This window comes from Triturus cristatus, chromosome 4_2 (assembly GCF_964204655.1).
Source record: "Triturus cristatus chromosome 4_2, aTriCri1.1, whole genome shotgun sequence".
Taxonomy (NCBI): domain Eukaryota; kingdom Metazoa; phylum Chordata; class Amphibia; order Caudata; family Salamandridae; genus Triturus; species Triturus cristatus.
The window spans coordinates 561336933-561353822 of NC_140586.1; the positions used below are offsets into that span (position 1 = coordinate 561336933).

The 16890-nt window shown below is 46.9% G+C and overlaps 1 protein-coding gene across 3 annotated transcripts in view; it reads left to right on the top strand.

Annotated features, from left to right (window-relative positions):
- Positions 1–16890, top strand: part of CCDC18 (coiled-coil domain containing 18) — a 1105805-nt gene that overhangs the window by 510064 nt on the left and 578851 nt on the right. For all 3 annotated transcript variants that reach the window (XM_085602201.1, XM_085602202.1, XM_085602203.1), the window contains 2 exons: positions 8498–8614; positions 9885–10052. In XM_085602201.1, the coding sequence (XP_085458327.1) occupies positions 8498–8614; positions 9885–10052 (285 nt within the window). The remainder of the gene's footprint in view (positions 1–8497; positions 8615–9884; positions 10053–16890) is intronic.

Genomic DNA, 16890 nt, shown 5'->3' on the forward strand with positions numbered 1-16890 from the left:
GTAGATTGATATTGATGTAATAAAGATCTGTGAATAAGGATGCTCTGTTTAGGTACATCCTTGCCAAACAGGGAGTTTGTGAAATAGGCAGGAAATAGTGATATACAGTGTGAAAATATGTATTTTATAAGGATGAGATTATGATTTGGTGTTTTTCTCACTTCAAAGCCCTGATGATGTCCCAGGAGGGGACGAAACGCGTTGGCTGTAGAGATTATAGATTGGAACTGGAAGAGGAGTTGTTATTATTTTGAACAAATTGAGTCAATAATGGACTGTGATTGGACTAAAAGATACAATTAATTGATTATCTGTGGATGAAAAAGACATTTGTATGGGATCAATCCGGAGAAAGAATAATCATCATATGGAAAGAACTATACATGAAAACTCAGAATAAAGATTCTTTTTGTTAAATTTGAAAATTTGTATCAGGATATTGTTTTGAACATTGACGCTCCTTTTTTTGTGTGAATATGTTCAATGTTCTGAGTAGGTAAAGTTCATCAGGGCAAGTCTGCAGGTAGTGTCCGAGGAGGCAGCTTTGTTGTCGGGGAGCCTCAGGACTAAGTCGCTGTGAATATTTCTACATTCGTATTTAGTCACTTTTTTGAAGTTGAAAATCTCCAGCAGGATGACAACAGTTCCTGAAGGTTGGATACCCCTTTGGCAAAGGACCACTGAGTAGGATTGCCTGCTGCGGAGAAGAACCTATTGGGAGCATCTGCGAAGCCAGCCAGATGCACCTTGGGTGAGTCGACAAGCAGGTTGTTCCCAGTTTACCCTCACCTTTCAGAGCATTGTTTAGCCATAAAATTTGTAAGCCCCAAATTTTGCGTTTGGCTATCTGGGCACCTTTAGCACAACAACCAAGGGTCCAGGACTGGTGGCACACCACTTGGGGGTTCAAGACTCACTCAAGTTGTGTCCAGGTATGGGTTCAAGATGGTGGGAATTGTCCCTGTGGCTCTGAGCAGGACGCCAGCAGACTAGCCCTTGGAGTCACGGTATTAGTCCTGGGTTGAGGTGAAAATGCAAGGCTCAAACAGCACAGCTGACTTCTGAGGGTTCAAAGCGGGCCCCATTCAGCAAAGCAGTACTTCTAGGTACAGCAAGGCCGTCTTGCAGAGTGCACAGTAGGCAGCCCTCTGAGCATCCTTTTGCAGGTCCAGAAAGTGAACTGAAGACTGGGTCTGATGACCCTTTTTATGATATCTAGGGCCTTCTTTGAAGCTTGGAAGAAGTTTCTCTTTGAAGTGCTTGGAATATCCTGATTCCCCTGCCCTGGCTTCAAGCTTGCTGCAGGAACTATGCAGTATTGACCAGCCCTTTGTGAAGGCAGAGCACAGCCTATTTAGTTGTAAATAGGGCTTTGCTCAGCTCTGCCCCATAATCCTGCCAGCAGATGGCCTATTCAGGCACATCTGATCTCCTACTGTGCGACTGTCTGGCACAAAGTGTAACTGCCAGTTAGAACCAGTCATGTGACCTAAGGCAGATGGCAGGCATCAAAAGGATACGGGCAGGAGAATGCTAAATTTCTAAATGTGGCATTTTGAAACTTGTAATTTAAAATCTGACTTTACCATTAAAGAGGATGTTGCATCACGGTTTCATAGATATCAAATAGGAACTGGTTATCTTGTCCCAATCAAAAGTTATCACTAATGAAATGTAGTAAGGCAACCCAATGTTATCCTATTGGATAGGTAGGCCTAACTGTAGTGAAAACAAATTTAGGAGTTTTTCACTACCAGGACATGTAAAACTTAGAAGTACATGCCCAATCTTTTAGGGCCTGACCAATATGCAAAAAAAGAGAAATTTAAGGTTTAGCAAGGGGTCATATTGCCAAGTCGAATTTGCAGTTTAAAGGTGCAATCTGATAGAGACTACTAGCTGCAGATTCCTTCACGTAGAATTATCCCCAGGCGTGAGACTGGATCCAGAAACTTTTTTTGCCACAGCATCCCTGCGCGCCGGGGGTGGGGCGACATCACGCGACTCCGCCCAGGCGTCGTCCGCTTACGTCAGCGAGGTCACATAAGACCCGCCCTGGCGCGCCCACGTCAGTTTTTTCCTTTTCCGCGTGCACTGCGGATCCGATCCTTGCTACGGGCCTGCTAGGTCCCTTTTTTCTTCCATTTTTAGTGGAACAGTGTGCGAATGCCTTCGGGCTTTAAGACTTGCACATCTTGTGGGCATCTTATATCAGCGACGGACCCTCACCTCATTTGTATGTGGTGTTTGGGGGAGGATCACGTCACCACAGACTGTACGCAGTGCCAACAGTTGAAGCCGAAGTTGCGGCGGGAGCGCCGGATGAAACTTCTCTCGGCGCATCCCTCCAGGTCGACGTCCTCCCCTCGGTCTGCTTCGACGGACGGCTTTAGACTCTGCCGTGGTCTTCTTCCTCTCCTTTCTCCAATGTCACGTGACCGTCGCGCCCCGGTGGGTAAGTGTCGCAGTTTGTCCCCGGAGGGTGGTTTCCGGCCTCCCGGGGGCGTGGACTCTCCGCGGGTGATGCGGCCCCGCGTGTCGTCCTATCCACCGTTTCCCGGTGTTGGGGCGTCTGGAGTCCAAATGGAGACATACGCGCCGGCTTTGCAGGCCTCGCTGGCGTCTCCTCCTCCTTCCCCTCCTGGGGCGTCGGCGGATCCCTAGCTCTGCGCTGGGCCCTCTGCGGTGCCGCTGGTGGCTCCGGCCCAGCGCCGAATGGTTCGGATCCAGGCTTGGAGGATGTGGTACTGTTGGGGTGCGGCTCTTCTGGGGCACCTCCTTCAGGCCACAGCATCTCTGCCTCGCCGCAAACTCCCGCGGGGGTCCCTGTGGTGTCGCGGGAGTTCGCCGGGGCTCGGGTCGCATCCCCGAGCCCCTCTCGGACCTTTGACAGGGTAGTCTTGTCTAAGGCCGAGGTGACGCCGCTACGGCTGGACCTTGCGGAGCCACAGGGGTCGGTGGACTCTCCTCGTCCCACTCCGGGTCGAGGCCGAGGGAAGACCTCTGGTCCCTCTCCGGGCCCCTCAACCCTCCCCACAGGTGGCTGCCTCGTCGGAGGGCGAGTCGCAGGTTGAATCGTCCCTGGCGCCGCCACATGTGTTGTTGAGCGATCTTCGCCTCATTCTGGGCCGCGGATGTCAGAGGGCTTCGTGCCACTCCCCAGGCCCGTCTCCTTCCCCCATGCAGGTGGCTGCCTCGGCGGGGGTCGGGTCGGCGTCTCTCCGGCACCGTCCCGGGGTTACTCCGGTCCCCGGTGCGGGGTGACTTGGAGGTCCCTTGTCCGGCGACGCCGGCTGGTGCCGATGTCCTACCTCAAGCAGCGGACTCTACGGCTCCGCGCAGGGGTCGTACCGCGGATTAGTCTTCGGACGCTCCTTCTCCGGAGGCAGGCTGTATATTGGTGTCGTCCTCCCCGGAGACAGGTCGCTGTGTGGGGTCTTTTTCACCGGCGTCGAAGGGCGGCTCCCCGCCCTTCCTGAGGCAGAGGTGTTTGTCGAAGGAGCGGCAGGTCCCTCATTCTTCGGCTCCTTCTGACTTCCAGGTCTGGCCCTTGCCCACCCCGCTTGGCCTCGGGGACGGCCGGCTTAGTATGCAGCCGTCGCCCATGGAGGAGCTGCTTTCTCCACCGCGGGGCCCTACGGAGGCGGATGCGGTCTACGCTCACTCGGTTTCCACGGCTGTGGGCATTCTGCGCATGGGTGACCCGGTGGCTCACTTTCCGGCGGATCCATCTATTGGAGGTCCTCCACCAGGGCTCTGGTGGGAGTCAAATCTTACTTCCCTTTGAGGGTTCGCTCCTGTCTTCCTTGATGGGGGCTTGGAGAAGTCCTGCCTCAGGGGACCCGGTGCCTCAGCATCTTCTGCACCGGCGCTGCGTGACCCGGCGTGTCTTTTCCTTCACCCCTGAGCCGCCAGCCCCCTTTTGCGGACTGCTTTTCCCTCCCTGCCGCCACTGTTGACTCCGCCATCCCGAGAGGCCCGCTGGCTGGACTCTTGGGAACGCAACATGTTTGCCTCGACCAGTGTGCTGGCTAGGGCCTCCTCCTGTTTGTGTGACTCGGCTGAGTGTCTGGGATCTGCAGCGTCCCAGGAGTCGGGCCTGGTGGACTTACGGCATCATGCAGTGGATGGCCGGGAGCTTGCGACGTTTATTCTCCGCTCCGGACATCTCAGAGGTGCTGGGCCAGGCCATGGCTTCCTCAGTCGCTCTCCGTCGCCATACTTGGCTTCGGGACGGAGTACTCCCTGAGAATATTCGGGAGCGACTCATCGACCTTCCGTTTGATGGCAGCCTGTTGTTCCATGACCCGGCCGACACCGCCATCCAAAGGCTCTTGGCAGGGCTCCGTCCTCCTCCTCCGCCATATCCTCCTCCTCCATCCCCTCCTCAGTGACTTCTGGGTTGGGTTGATTCTGGGCCTTCTTAAGCTGGCTGTTCTGGCTGTGGAGTGGGTTTTCTGACTGTTATGTCCTTCTTTGGGACTTTGGCCTTCTTGTTGGCTGCTGGACGGCCCTTGTGTTGATTGTGTGTGCTTCTGCAGGAGTTGTTGCGCAGGCTTGGCCCTGAGATTGGGCCTTCTGCTTTGCTTGGGCTGCTTGTCAAGCCTTCCGCGGGGGTGTTTTTTTCCCCGTGGCTCTTTTGTTTTTTCCTCTGCTGCGGAAGTTCTTCGAAAGAGGGTTCCCATTTCTTTGGACTTAACGTACCCTATGTGGGGTAGTGGTAGCTGTCATATGGCTTGCGCTCTGCTAGAGGGTTCTGGTCACCTTCGGGTGCCTGTTCTCCATGGTGTTTAGGTAGGTTGCTTTTGCTTCCTGAGGTCATGTGCGTGGCCACTCGTAGTGGTGGCCCGGGCATCTCCTCCTCTTCCTGCTCCTGTCCTGAGGTCTGGGATGATCCTGTGTCTCCCTTGCCGGGCATAGTCTACTCGGCCTTCCTGGGGCCTCGGGCTGTCCTCCTTGCTTCTGGCTTTGGCTGCCAGCGCTGTTCTGGCTGACAGGCTGCTCTCCATCTGGAATGGGTTTGCCCTCTTTCCCCTGGTTTCCTTGGGCCTTCAGGCTTCTACTTCTGTTCTTCCACTTTTCCTGTCCTGGCATTGGGCGGAAGCTATTTTGCCTTGTGGGGGAGTGGGGTGCTTCGGCCTCTCAGTCCTTGCCCTTGGTTCCTCTGCTGTGAGTGCACGAGCCTCTTCAGCCTTCTTTCCCTCCTACATCCCCTTGGGGTTGGTGGGGTCCTGCTTGTGGGGTTCCCTTGGCCTGGCAGGGGCAAGGTTCTACCTGGTCCACAGATTTCGTCCCCTATGGGGCCTACTGTTCTGCATGGCTGGTGGGGTCCTTTCACAGACCCTCCTTCCCAGGGGGCATAGCTAGGGTATCTATTCAACGTGAAGGAATCTGCGGCTAGTAGTCTCTAGCAGATGTATGAGGTACTTACCTTCGGTAACGATGTATCTGGTAGAGACGATTCTAGCCGCAGATTCCTTCACCGCCCACCCTTCCTCCCCTATTCTGCGAGGACCCTTGGGTTGGTCTTCGGTACTCGCCTCCCGGTGGGGGGCTGTGTCTCCTGTGAGTGCCTTCCTTGTTCTTGACGGGTGGCTCCATCTGGGAGCGGTTCATTCCTCCTTTGGTCCTTTGGAGGATGGGGTTTCGGTGCTCCGGTGCCTTGCTGCTCTGGCTACTCCAGGTTTTGGGGGGATTGCTTTCTACCCGTGTCCTCCCTCCCCTTCCTTCCTTCCATTGGTATCCTCTGATTAAGGGTCCTCTGGCCTTGTCTTGCCCTTGTGGGTGGTTGCCATATAGGTTGGGGTGGCTTGGAGGTTTGTTGTCCCTGTCTGTCTTGGTACTGGTCCCATTCCTTGCTCAGGATGGGGGAGTTGGGTTTCCTACGCGTGTCATGACTTTTACGCATGTTATTGCCTCCGGGGCACAGGGATGGGTGGTTGTCTATGTGCTGGCAGGGTGACTGCGCAGGTTTCTGCTTGTTCTTCTTTCCCTGTCCTTGGGTTCTGCGGTGTTGGTACTACTCTGGTGGTGTTGTTAGTCACCGTTTCTTTCCAATTTTTCTGCTCTTCGCACACTGTTCCCAAGCTTCCACAGTTTTTCATCTGGTGGTTCCGCGTTGTGGTGCGGAAAAGTTCTCAGAAGAAAACTGACATGGGCGCGCCAAGGTGGGTCTTATGTGACCTCGCTGACGTCACGTACGCGGACGACGCCTGGGCGGTGTTGCGTGATGTTGCCCCGCCTCATGCGTGCAGGGATGCTGTGGCAAAAAAAGTTTCCGGATCCAGTCTCATGCCTGGGGATAATTCTACGTGAAGGAATCTACGGCTAGAATCGTCTCTACCAGATACATAGTTACCGAAAGTAAGTAACTCGTACTTCAGGCTGCAGTGGCATACCAGGGACATGTTTTAATGTGCTACTTAAGTGGGTGGCACTATAAGTGCTGCAGGCCCTTTGGTATAATTTAATTTACAGGCCCTGGGCATATGGTATACCACTTTAAAAGGGACTTATAAATGAATTAAACATGGCAATGAGGTGTAAAATGTAACTTTGTTTAGAGGTGCGAGCACACGCACTTTAGCACTGGTTAGCAGTGGTAAAGTGGGAAGAGTCCGAAGGCCAACAAAAACAAATTCAGCAAAAAAGTGGAGAGTAAAGGCAAATTTTTTGGGATGACCCTGCAGAGAGGGCCAGATACAACAGGACTGTTACAGGCCGAATAGTTTAATTTGTTGTTTTATCCCTGACCCAGCAAGGACTTGCAGTGGACACCATTAAAGTTTACTTTTCAGCCCTATTTGCCTTTTTTCATTTGCCGGACCAGCCGTAATTGTTCAAATCACCTGTTGTGATGGGGTTTTTAAAAGGCTTGGCATACGTTTCTTCCCAAACCCTGTGTGATGACACAGTGGGACCTCAATTTGGTTTCAAACCAATTCACAGCTGTCTTTTCTGTCTTCTGACTCTGAAGACTAGTTTCCTGGTCGTCCGACTTCTGCTGGCCATTTAAGTGAACTCCTGCTCTCTCGGAGCAGTCACCTTACAGTACTTTTTCCCTCGGATAAAGTGGTGTTGAGGACCATCAGCTATTTTCCCAAGGCTGTAACTCCTTTTCTTGTTGGGCAATCTGTCATTCTCCCAGCAGTCTTTTCTCCACCTCACCCCTGGGAAAAGGAGAAAAGACTCCATGGGCTAGACACAAAGAGAGCCTTGAAGTTTCACATTGATCGTACCAAGGGCTATCGGATGAACCATCACATTTTCGTGGGTTTGTCTGGGACAAAGAAAGGCAAGGGGGTACAGAAAATGACCCTGTCAAGGTGAATGGTCCTCTGCCTTAAGATATGCTACGCATTGGCCAAGAAGCAGCCCCGGAAGGACTGACGGCCCTGGGTTGCCTAATTCCTCATGCTCACAAACCTTGTCCTGATGAAGATCTCAAATTTCTGAGATCGAAACGCTGTTGACCTCTTGTACAACAAAAAACTCCTTTACTGTTTGAAAATCATCTTCAGGAGTTTTTACTTATGTTGTCAATGCGATGTATGTTTTGAAATTAAATATCACCTTCACTCACCACATCACGTTCTTTATCACTTTTTTGTGTGAGCACCGGATCTATAAACAAACTGTTTTTGAAAAATTGATATTATAAATAAATGAATTATTTTGTCAATGTCCACTTGTGTCCCTTCCTACAATTTCAAATGTCTACTTTTGCTCCCTTTAGCTTTTATCCAGTAATGTGCCCTAGGCCATAGGCTAAGTGATTAACACTTTCTTAAGTCAACAGTTCTTGATTTTTTTTAGAACCGTTTGGCCTTACATGAACTATTGTTGTCTTCACAATATCGTTTACCACCGAGGTTCAAATATTGGGGCTCTCTTGTTTTGTAAATACATATTCTGAATGTCAAGCCGCCATATGGCCCTGAGTAAACACTTTCACGCAACACTACTACCTTGACTGGGAGATTCGACACAAAGGGCATTATGCTCTTTCCGTCGTGCAGGACATTTCGATCCGAAGCACCATCTTCGGAGGTACTGCTTTGGTATCTATTCTAAAGGTGAGGAATCGGAGGTTAGAAGTACCATGCTCATATAGAGTTCACGGTTCTTCTGTTACTGCCTTTTGTAAAAGGCCTTATAGAGTATTTTCCTCAATGTTCCAGTCACTCAGTGTTTACTCAAGGGATTCAAAAACAGTTTTCACCTGTGAGCACCAAAAGTCCAGGATAGTAGATGATGCTTACCTTTACAAGTACTGTCTAATTATAGTGAAAGTACTGTGCACTTGTTTGGAATCATGCTGTTGTCATTGATAAGCTTAAACAACATCACATAACCCCTTGTATATGTTGCTATTTGTCTTTGGTGAATTGTATTGTAAACATAGACTTTACTTTAAGAAATAAAATATGTAATTTGACAAACTATTAGCTTTTCACGTGGCAAGACGTTGCATTTATCCTTTGCATGTTATCATCAGGTGAAACACCTAGATACAGCACTGGAAATATGTAAAGAGGAGCTGGAGTTGTATTTGAATCAGCTAGAAGAAAACAAAGAGAACTTTGAAAAGCAGATCACAAAGAAGTCTGAAGAGGTAAAACATAGTTTTTTCACCATTTTTCTTTATATTTTGTATTATATTGAGAGTGAAATATTATAGAATCATCCCCAATATCTGTAGATTTGTTTTAATTTAGTGTCATGCGAAGGTTTTAAGATCTTGATGGAATTCTGTGATTATGGAGTTTTTCTCCCACGTTTATGTGTATTTTCATAGAGCACACTCCTGACTTCTTAGAACTTTACAATGTCAACCGATAAAAATACATAATGCAGTTATCAGTTAGGAACAGATTGTTACCTTTGACAATAATGAAAATAAAAATTAAATATGTACGAATATGTAACGTGAATGAGGCTGATTACATAAACAAAAAAAAGAGGCAGTTACAGTGAACATCAAAAATTAAACAAGATGTATAGAAAAACAGAACAATATAAACATAATTCATAATACAATAGGATTACGGACAGTTTAAGCAGGCAGTTTTGTAAATATGGTCCAGAACATCCTCAACTTGTAGGACTTGTCCAGGGTTAAATTTTCGGTGTGGGATGACAAAATGCATTAACAGATGTTGTGTTAAAAATTGTTCCAATCTCTCCACCATTGTATATAGTTTCTAGATGCTTCTTTCATAATTTCCCTGTTCTCTTTACCACAGAGGATTCAAAACTGCATCATGTTTTTCTTGGCACCTCAAGAACTCTTATGCAGTCCTTTAAGGAGGGTGGGAGGCCCAACTAAGCTCCCTTTCACTACTCCAACCACACCACAAACAGATAAGATTTTGCCTGGTCCTTCCCTTTTTTCTCTTTCCAACTCCAACATCCATGTTAATTTCACATGTTCCTTCATCTCAGTGCTTCTCTGTCCAGGAAAAGGACTGCAGCAGGAAGGAGGTGTGTGTCCATGCCCCAGCGAGGAGCCAGATGTTTGGCTTTTTTCTAACTTAAAACAATGTAAACGGCATCTGGCTCCTTGATGGGACATAGACACACAGCCAGATGCTGTTTGGATATTTTCTTAAGCTAAGCAACATACTATAACAACATATGCTTCAAACTCCTTATTATCTTTGGCCTTATTGCATAGTGCTGTAGAAAGGATGCATACCAGTTTGAGATGTAGAAGCAAAGTCTGTTCTCATAAACTCCATTACTAAGAAGGTCCAATTCCAATGTTCATGTTGGAAAGTCTTGAACAAATGAATATGATTTTGTTTCTTGGAATAACTTAATCCCTTCTAGTGAATGTTCCTTGATATTAGATACGTACATTCATCAATTTATTCTTGTTATAGGTTAAACGATTACAGAAAGAGTTGAAGCTCAAATCTCAAAGCCTTCAAGATACCTCTGACCAGAATGTGTGCTTGCAACAGTCACTTCAGCAGCAACAACAAATGTTACAGAAGGGGGAATTGAGGATTGGTGAGCTGGAAGATAGCCAATCGAAACTAGAAAAACAGGTAGCGTATATGACGTCAAAGGATATGTTCTGCATCAATATGGTAGCCTGTTGTCTAAAGATGGACTCTGTCTTCCCTACCTCTTCACTGAAGACTAAAGAAATTAAGTTTGTCATAGAGTACATTTTTACATTCTAGATGGGAGTAAAATGTACTTTTAAAATAAACTATGTAATTTGCATCGCAAACATAACAAAGTTAAGGGGCACAATAGCCACAGGAAGTAAACAGTTTTAAAATACCACTTTCAAATAAGGCGTTTAACATCCACTTTGCATTAATATATATATATATATACATCTCCAAAGGTTACATAGACCTAGTTAGTTTAACATTTCACTGACAATGCAATGTTTTAAACTCCAAAAACCACTGAAAGCTACCAGTTCCACTTATCTCCAGTAACTATAACTTATGCAAAGTCTTGTCATCAATAATGTAATTTCAGATGTTGCAGGACTTGACGTGCAGCCAACCCCCCACTACGCATTGCTAAAGGCCCCATCCTCCAGGGACCATATTTTTTTCCAATAAAGAGAGGGGGCTACGCGGCCCTCCTCAAGTCTTTTAGGCCTGGGGCCTTTGTGTTTTTTAAGGGAAGGGAGACATGTGGCCACCTTCCCCAACTCTCTTGGACTCGCTCGTACCCCATCTCCTGGGGCCATTTTTGGTTAATGAAGGGAGGGGGCTCATGGTCCTCTTCCCTGGGCCTTTACCATCCTAGAAACTCCATCCCCTCGGGGCCAAAACATATATTATGAGGGAATGGGGGTACTTTGCTCTCCTTCCCGAGACAATAGTAGCCCTGGCACCTCATGCCCCAGGGCCTTCCTTTTTTATTAATGGATGGGGGCACGTGGCCCCCCTCAAAACTTTTACGGCCCCCAGGGCCTTTATTTTTTGTTTACAGGGAGGGAGGTGTGCATCCCCCTTCCCAACTCTCTTGTAGCCCCAGGGACCCCATCTCTCATGGACTTTTATTATTAATGATGGTGAGTGGGCACATGGTCCTACTCCCAGGGCATTTACGGTCTGTTCAACATTATTAGAAACCTAACTTCCCCCGCCCCCCTCAATTTGACGGCCACCTCTAACAAATGTGAAGAAATTGCTAACTTTTTCTCCGAAAAAATTGCCAAAATTGACCAATCCTTCACGGTAACTCAGATCCCTCCCAACCCCCAATATACCCCTGCTACTACTCCAACACCCTCCCCCTGATCCTACCCACTACCTTCTCCCCGCACCAACTTTCCACAACCCCTCCTGAAACCTTCCTCGACATAACACAGCCCAAAAATAATGCCTCCTGGAAGAATTTCCACCCAGTTTCTGAACTAGAAGTCTTTAACATCCTGTCCAAATTAAAACCGTCCTCTCACACAAAAGACCCTCTCCCGTCTACCCTCGTCCAAGGTCTTAAACACGTCATTGTCCCTTATTGGACCAATATCATCAACTCCTCCCTTTCCTCGGGGTGTGTCCCTGTCTCCCTCCAACTCGGACAAGTCACGCCCATTCCTAAAATCCCTAAGGCCGACCCTAATAACCTCCGCCCCATCTCAAACCTGCCCATTCTTTCAAAAGCCCTTGAAAAATGTGCCCTTCTTCAATTGGACAAACACATTGACACTTACAACCTACTCGACCCCCTACAATCCGGCTTCCGTAAAGGCTGCAGCACTGAAACTGCATTGCTAAATATAGTTGATGACATCGACCATGCCCTGGATAATGGCGAGTCCTGCCTACTCATTCTGCTAGATCTCTCTGTGGCATTCGATACAGTTAACCATTCAACCTTACTCAATACACTTAAACTTCGTTTCCGCCTAAATGGAACTGTTCTCAACTGGTTCACCACCTATTTCCAACACAGAACCCAGCCAATCAAAATCCAAAGCTGCCTCTATAGCCCTACTCCTGTCTCCCTTGGTGTCCCCCAGGGATCTATCCTCTCTCCTCCTCTCTTCAACCTATTCATGGAACCCCTTACCCTCCTACTTAAGCAAGCCGGTATTAACTATCACCTGTATGCCAATGATACCTAACTGTACTATAAAATCAAATCCCACTCAGATGTCCTACACCTTAACACCGCCCTTGCTAATATACAAACCTGGTTCTACTCAAACCATCTCAAACTCAATCCAAACAAAACTGAGATCATTCTTTTCTTTCCTAAAAACAACCTACTCCCATCCAAACGTGGATCACCGACCTTAGTGCCCTAAACTGTTTACTCTCCTTATCCGAATCAGTAAAATCCCTTGGCATCACCATTGACAGTAAGTTAACGCTCAATTCCCATATAAAAAATCGGCAAAAGGAGCACTTTTCACTCTCCAACATCTCAAAAAAATCAAACCTTTCATTCCAGCTGAAGATTTCAAATCTGTTGTCTAATCATTAGTCCTCTCGAAAATTGACTATGGCGACGCCCTACTCTCTGGATCTCCCAAAGTTCACCTTGCCCCCATCAAATCTGTGCTCAACCTAGCGTCCAGGCTTACAACTGACTGCAAGCCCTTAAGACCCTTAAATGGCTTCCTATCGAAGGCAGATCCTCCTATAAAATAGCCTCCATTACGTACAAAGCCCTTCATCAAAAGACCCCGCTTTACCTCTCAAACAAACTCAATAAAGCGGGCAGTACCCGACCGATGAGAAGCACCAACTCTCTCCTCCTCGTCCCCCCCTCTGTTAAAAAAGAAAGCCGCACAATCTCGCTCCTTCTCTGGTAAAGCTCCCAGCATCTGGAATGCCCTCCCTAAAGATCTACGACTCAACCCTTCATACACCAGTTTAAAAAAAGACCTAAAAATGCACCTACTCAACAAATACAGGGGTCCTTAGTCCTTCTATTACCATACTTCCTACACTCTCCCTTCCTTTTGAAACCCTTGTCTTCCCCCTCTCTTCACCCCGCTTGTGTCAACCTCACCTATTCATCCCCTTCCCTACCCTTCTTCACCTTTTTCTTCCCCCCCTTTTCGAACACTTCCTCTCCCCCCGTTTTCTCTCTCCCCCAACCCTTACTTCTTCACATAATGAGTCTACCTCCTTTATACCGTTATTACTCAATGTGTTCTCTTAGTCCACCATGTCTGAATGCTTCATTTGGATACCACTGTTTTGTATTCCATGTACTATTGTCATTCCAATGTAAAGCGCTCTGATACCCCCGGGTGGAGCCAGCGCTACATAAAACCTTTTAAATAAATAAAATAAATAAATCCCCTGGGGCCAAAACATATATTTAGAGTGATAGGGAACACGTACCCCCCTCCCCCCTTCCTGACCCAATAGTGGCCCTGGGTGTCCCATCCATGCCCTGGAGCCTTCCTTTTTAGGTCGAGCATTCAAGACCTCTTGTATATACTTTAGTATATACTTATTAAATACTTGTGGGCTCTGAAGATCAGCCCTAGGACTTGTCTACTTAGGGACTTTATTTTCTGTTCAACTGCCTCTATTTTATTGTCTTGATACAAAACGATCAGCAGAGGTCAATAAATACCAGAATTGCTTTCTGCTGAGAGACTTTGTTTTTTTAATTTTTCTGGCAACCGCCTCTATTTAACTTTCTTGATAGAAAACGAACAGCAGAGGTCAGTAAAATACCAGAATCACTTTAGCATTCTCTAGATTCCAGTCCATAGAAATTGTCTTCCACGAGCAATAATATATTTTTCAAATCTTGTATTTTCAGTGATATGACGACCGAAGGCCCTGATTTTATATTAAAAACAGAGCTTTGGGCTATACCATTTCCCGCTGAAAGGCAATATTTCTCTCCATGTGTTTCCATACCTCGAGTGTCACGCTGTTTGGTGCTTACTTTCCCTCCATGTTAAAGAACAGTTGATTTTTCAGCACCCAGGCTAATGTGCTGCATAGCCAAATACATATAAGGTCCCAAAGGCGAGACCGATTGCATTGCAAATGCTTGTTTATTAAGGGGATGGCAGCTCGTTAGCCCCCCAAGCCACTATGGTCCCCCGGGACCTCTCCCCTGGGCCGCCTTTTGTTTTTGTTTTTCAAATTGCCCCCCTCCCTGAGCTAATAGTTGCCCCAGGGACCTCATCCCCGGGACCTCAGGTGCTCCTGGGTGGGAGCCCTGCCATTCCGGGTGCTGCAGGAGCCAGCTTAGTTCCCGCTCGGTGAGAGCAATCTGGGTTTCCCTGCCTTCAAAAGTGGGCAGGGAATCAAAAGAAGGGGATGGGGTTTCTAAGGCCTATACCGGCTCAGGAGGGGGCAATGTGCCCCCCTCCTTTTTTTAATGCAGTAGCCCTGAGGGATGGGGTCCCAGGAGCCATAATCAGCCATGGGAGTGCCCCCTTTCCTTAGTTTTAAAATCTGGCCTCAGGGGTTGGGGCCTTGATGAGACTCTGGAAGGGGTGCCACGTGCCCCCTTCCAGTTACATTTTCATGGCAACCCCTGGTGACCTTTTTTTATTTTTTTAAACATGCCGAAGGATTGCAACTTTGTTTTTGAATTTTAAATTCGTTTGGTCCTTCGGGGCCTAGGGAGGCATGGTATCCTTACCCTAACCACTTATATATATTTTTTTAATTAACTCGGGGCATGGGGAACAAGCTCCCTGAGGTCTGAAATGGCTGCCTGCAACATTTCTTCTCATGTTGCAGGTAGGCAATTAGTGTAACTCCCAAGAGAGGGAAGTGGCCCAAGGGAAAAAAGACCCCTGGGCCAATCAGAATGTTCTTTTTTTTAAATTGAGTTTGAGGGACTCTCGCTGGAGACTCTCGAACTCAACTGTCCAAATATACAAATATGTTTTATTCTTATATAACAAAAACTACTGAACAGATTTACATCAAATCACAAAAAGCACACTCTCTGGACAAAGATCTAGATTCCTGTCAAATGTGGTGTAATTCTGGTTTGCAATACTGCTTTCCAAAAAGTCTATGTAAAATGCATGTGTTTTGAACACCCCCCCACCTTCTTTTTCTCATCCCTTGTTTGATGGATCACATCAAAACTTTCCAGGAAGTAGCTGAGTTTTTTTATTTTATTTTTATTTTTAGAGTTTCATGAAGATTTGTCAAACGGCGCCAAAGTTATTAGCAAACAAAAAAATGCTCTTCCTGTGGAAAAGCAGACCTAAATATAACTATCCAATTATCCATTCCCCCAGTGGCGGTCTTTTGAATTTATAAATATACATCCGAAGTTTAAAGTGACATTATAGTTAGGTGAAAATGTTAGTTAAAACATAAATGTTTTAAACAAAAGAAAGACTCCAATGAATTTCACCAGTTATAGTTAACTAAAGTAACTATAACTAGTTCCCCCGCCATGCTCAGTGTTGTCATCAATGATGTAATTTCAGATGGTTTCATTTATGTTATCAATGATGTTATAAAACATGTCATGAGTGATGTACTGTGTGAAGTCATTAGCAGTGCAGGCAGATGGCTCAAGTTATAGTTGGGTGAAAATGTCAGTAAAAACGTAACGTACTAAAGTAACTATAAAGTAATTTTAACCTTTGCTTTTCTCTGTGGATTTGAGTTTTTTTTATTGTAAAGTAAGTTATTTTCTCATAGAGACTTCTAGCACAGATTCCTCCCCTTTTGAATGTCCCCCAGGCATCAGACTGGATCTGGTGGCTCTGGACTGACGCCGTTCTACTCCTGCACGCTGGCATCAGTTGCTTTCTTTTAGCACTGCCAAATATGATTCCGGAGCATCCTTACATCTCTTTGAGACACTTACCTCGGTCGAATAATTGCTTTACAGTGTGCAAGAGACATGTCATCTCCCAAAACGAAATGTTTTGATCCCTGTAAGGACTGATGCATGTTGCAAATGTCTGTTACAGATCTTCATCCTTGTCAGATTTGCCTGTGCTGCTTGGGGTAGAGCCACAACTCTAATGCCTGCAGTGACTGCGCATCAATACCGTAAGGCCATATGAGACCGCAAAGCTCAACTTTATATCACCAAGCACCTGAAGACTCTGTGATGAGACTGGTGCAAGTCAAAATTTGAGATCCAGGATGTGCAGGAATCGTTCCTGAGGTCGGTCTTCATCTTGATCACAGTCTTCAGGTAAGCCGAAGTAAAAAACACAAGAAATGTAAGCGGGACAGCCCCTTTCTGTTAGAGAAGGTGCAGGTGTTGTGCTAAATGCCTGTCTTGCTCCTTTGTTCAACTTTAGAGCTGATCCCTCATCTTTTCTGGCACAACTGTAATTTTGCGGGCCGACTGCCACACCTAAATAAATCGAAGAATTGTGTGAAGTCATTCTCCGACTCTGTGGATCCTTGCTGACCCTCTCTGGCATGCCTGTGAGCCCCATGACCCAAGAGTTCTCCACCTGGATTACTACCAGCGAGTTTGCACCAGATGGACCCTTCAAGCCCTCTAGCAGTCTGCCACCAGTGGTGCATTCCACACCAATTCCCAGTACTTCGATTCTGATGACAACTCCATAGACAGAGACACTTGTACTCTGATGCAGAGTCAGCATGGATTCAACCTCGACCAAGGCTGCACTCTGCCATCGTGGAGACCCGCTTTCTCTGCTGGATCTGCCTACACCAAGACAATAATGCAAAGAAAATTTGCTCTACCTTTCTAAATAATTATAAAGAGACTAAATCGTCATGATATCGAACCATCAAAAGTCACTCAGGCTGGACCATGTACGAGAGAAAACAAGAGATATATCATCTAAGGTTTACAATGTTTATTAGTATCGCTGTTGATATGTACAAAAGAAGCTGAATATCAAAAACATTCTTACTATAATCTATGGAATAATATCTACAAAATCAATGCTGGCCCCATCAGAAAGGTCATGGGGTG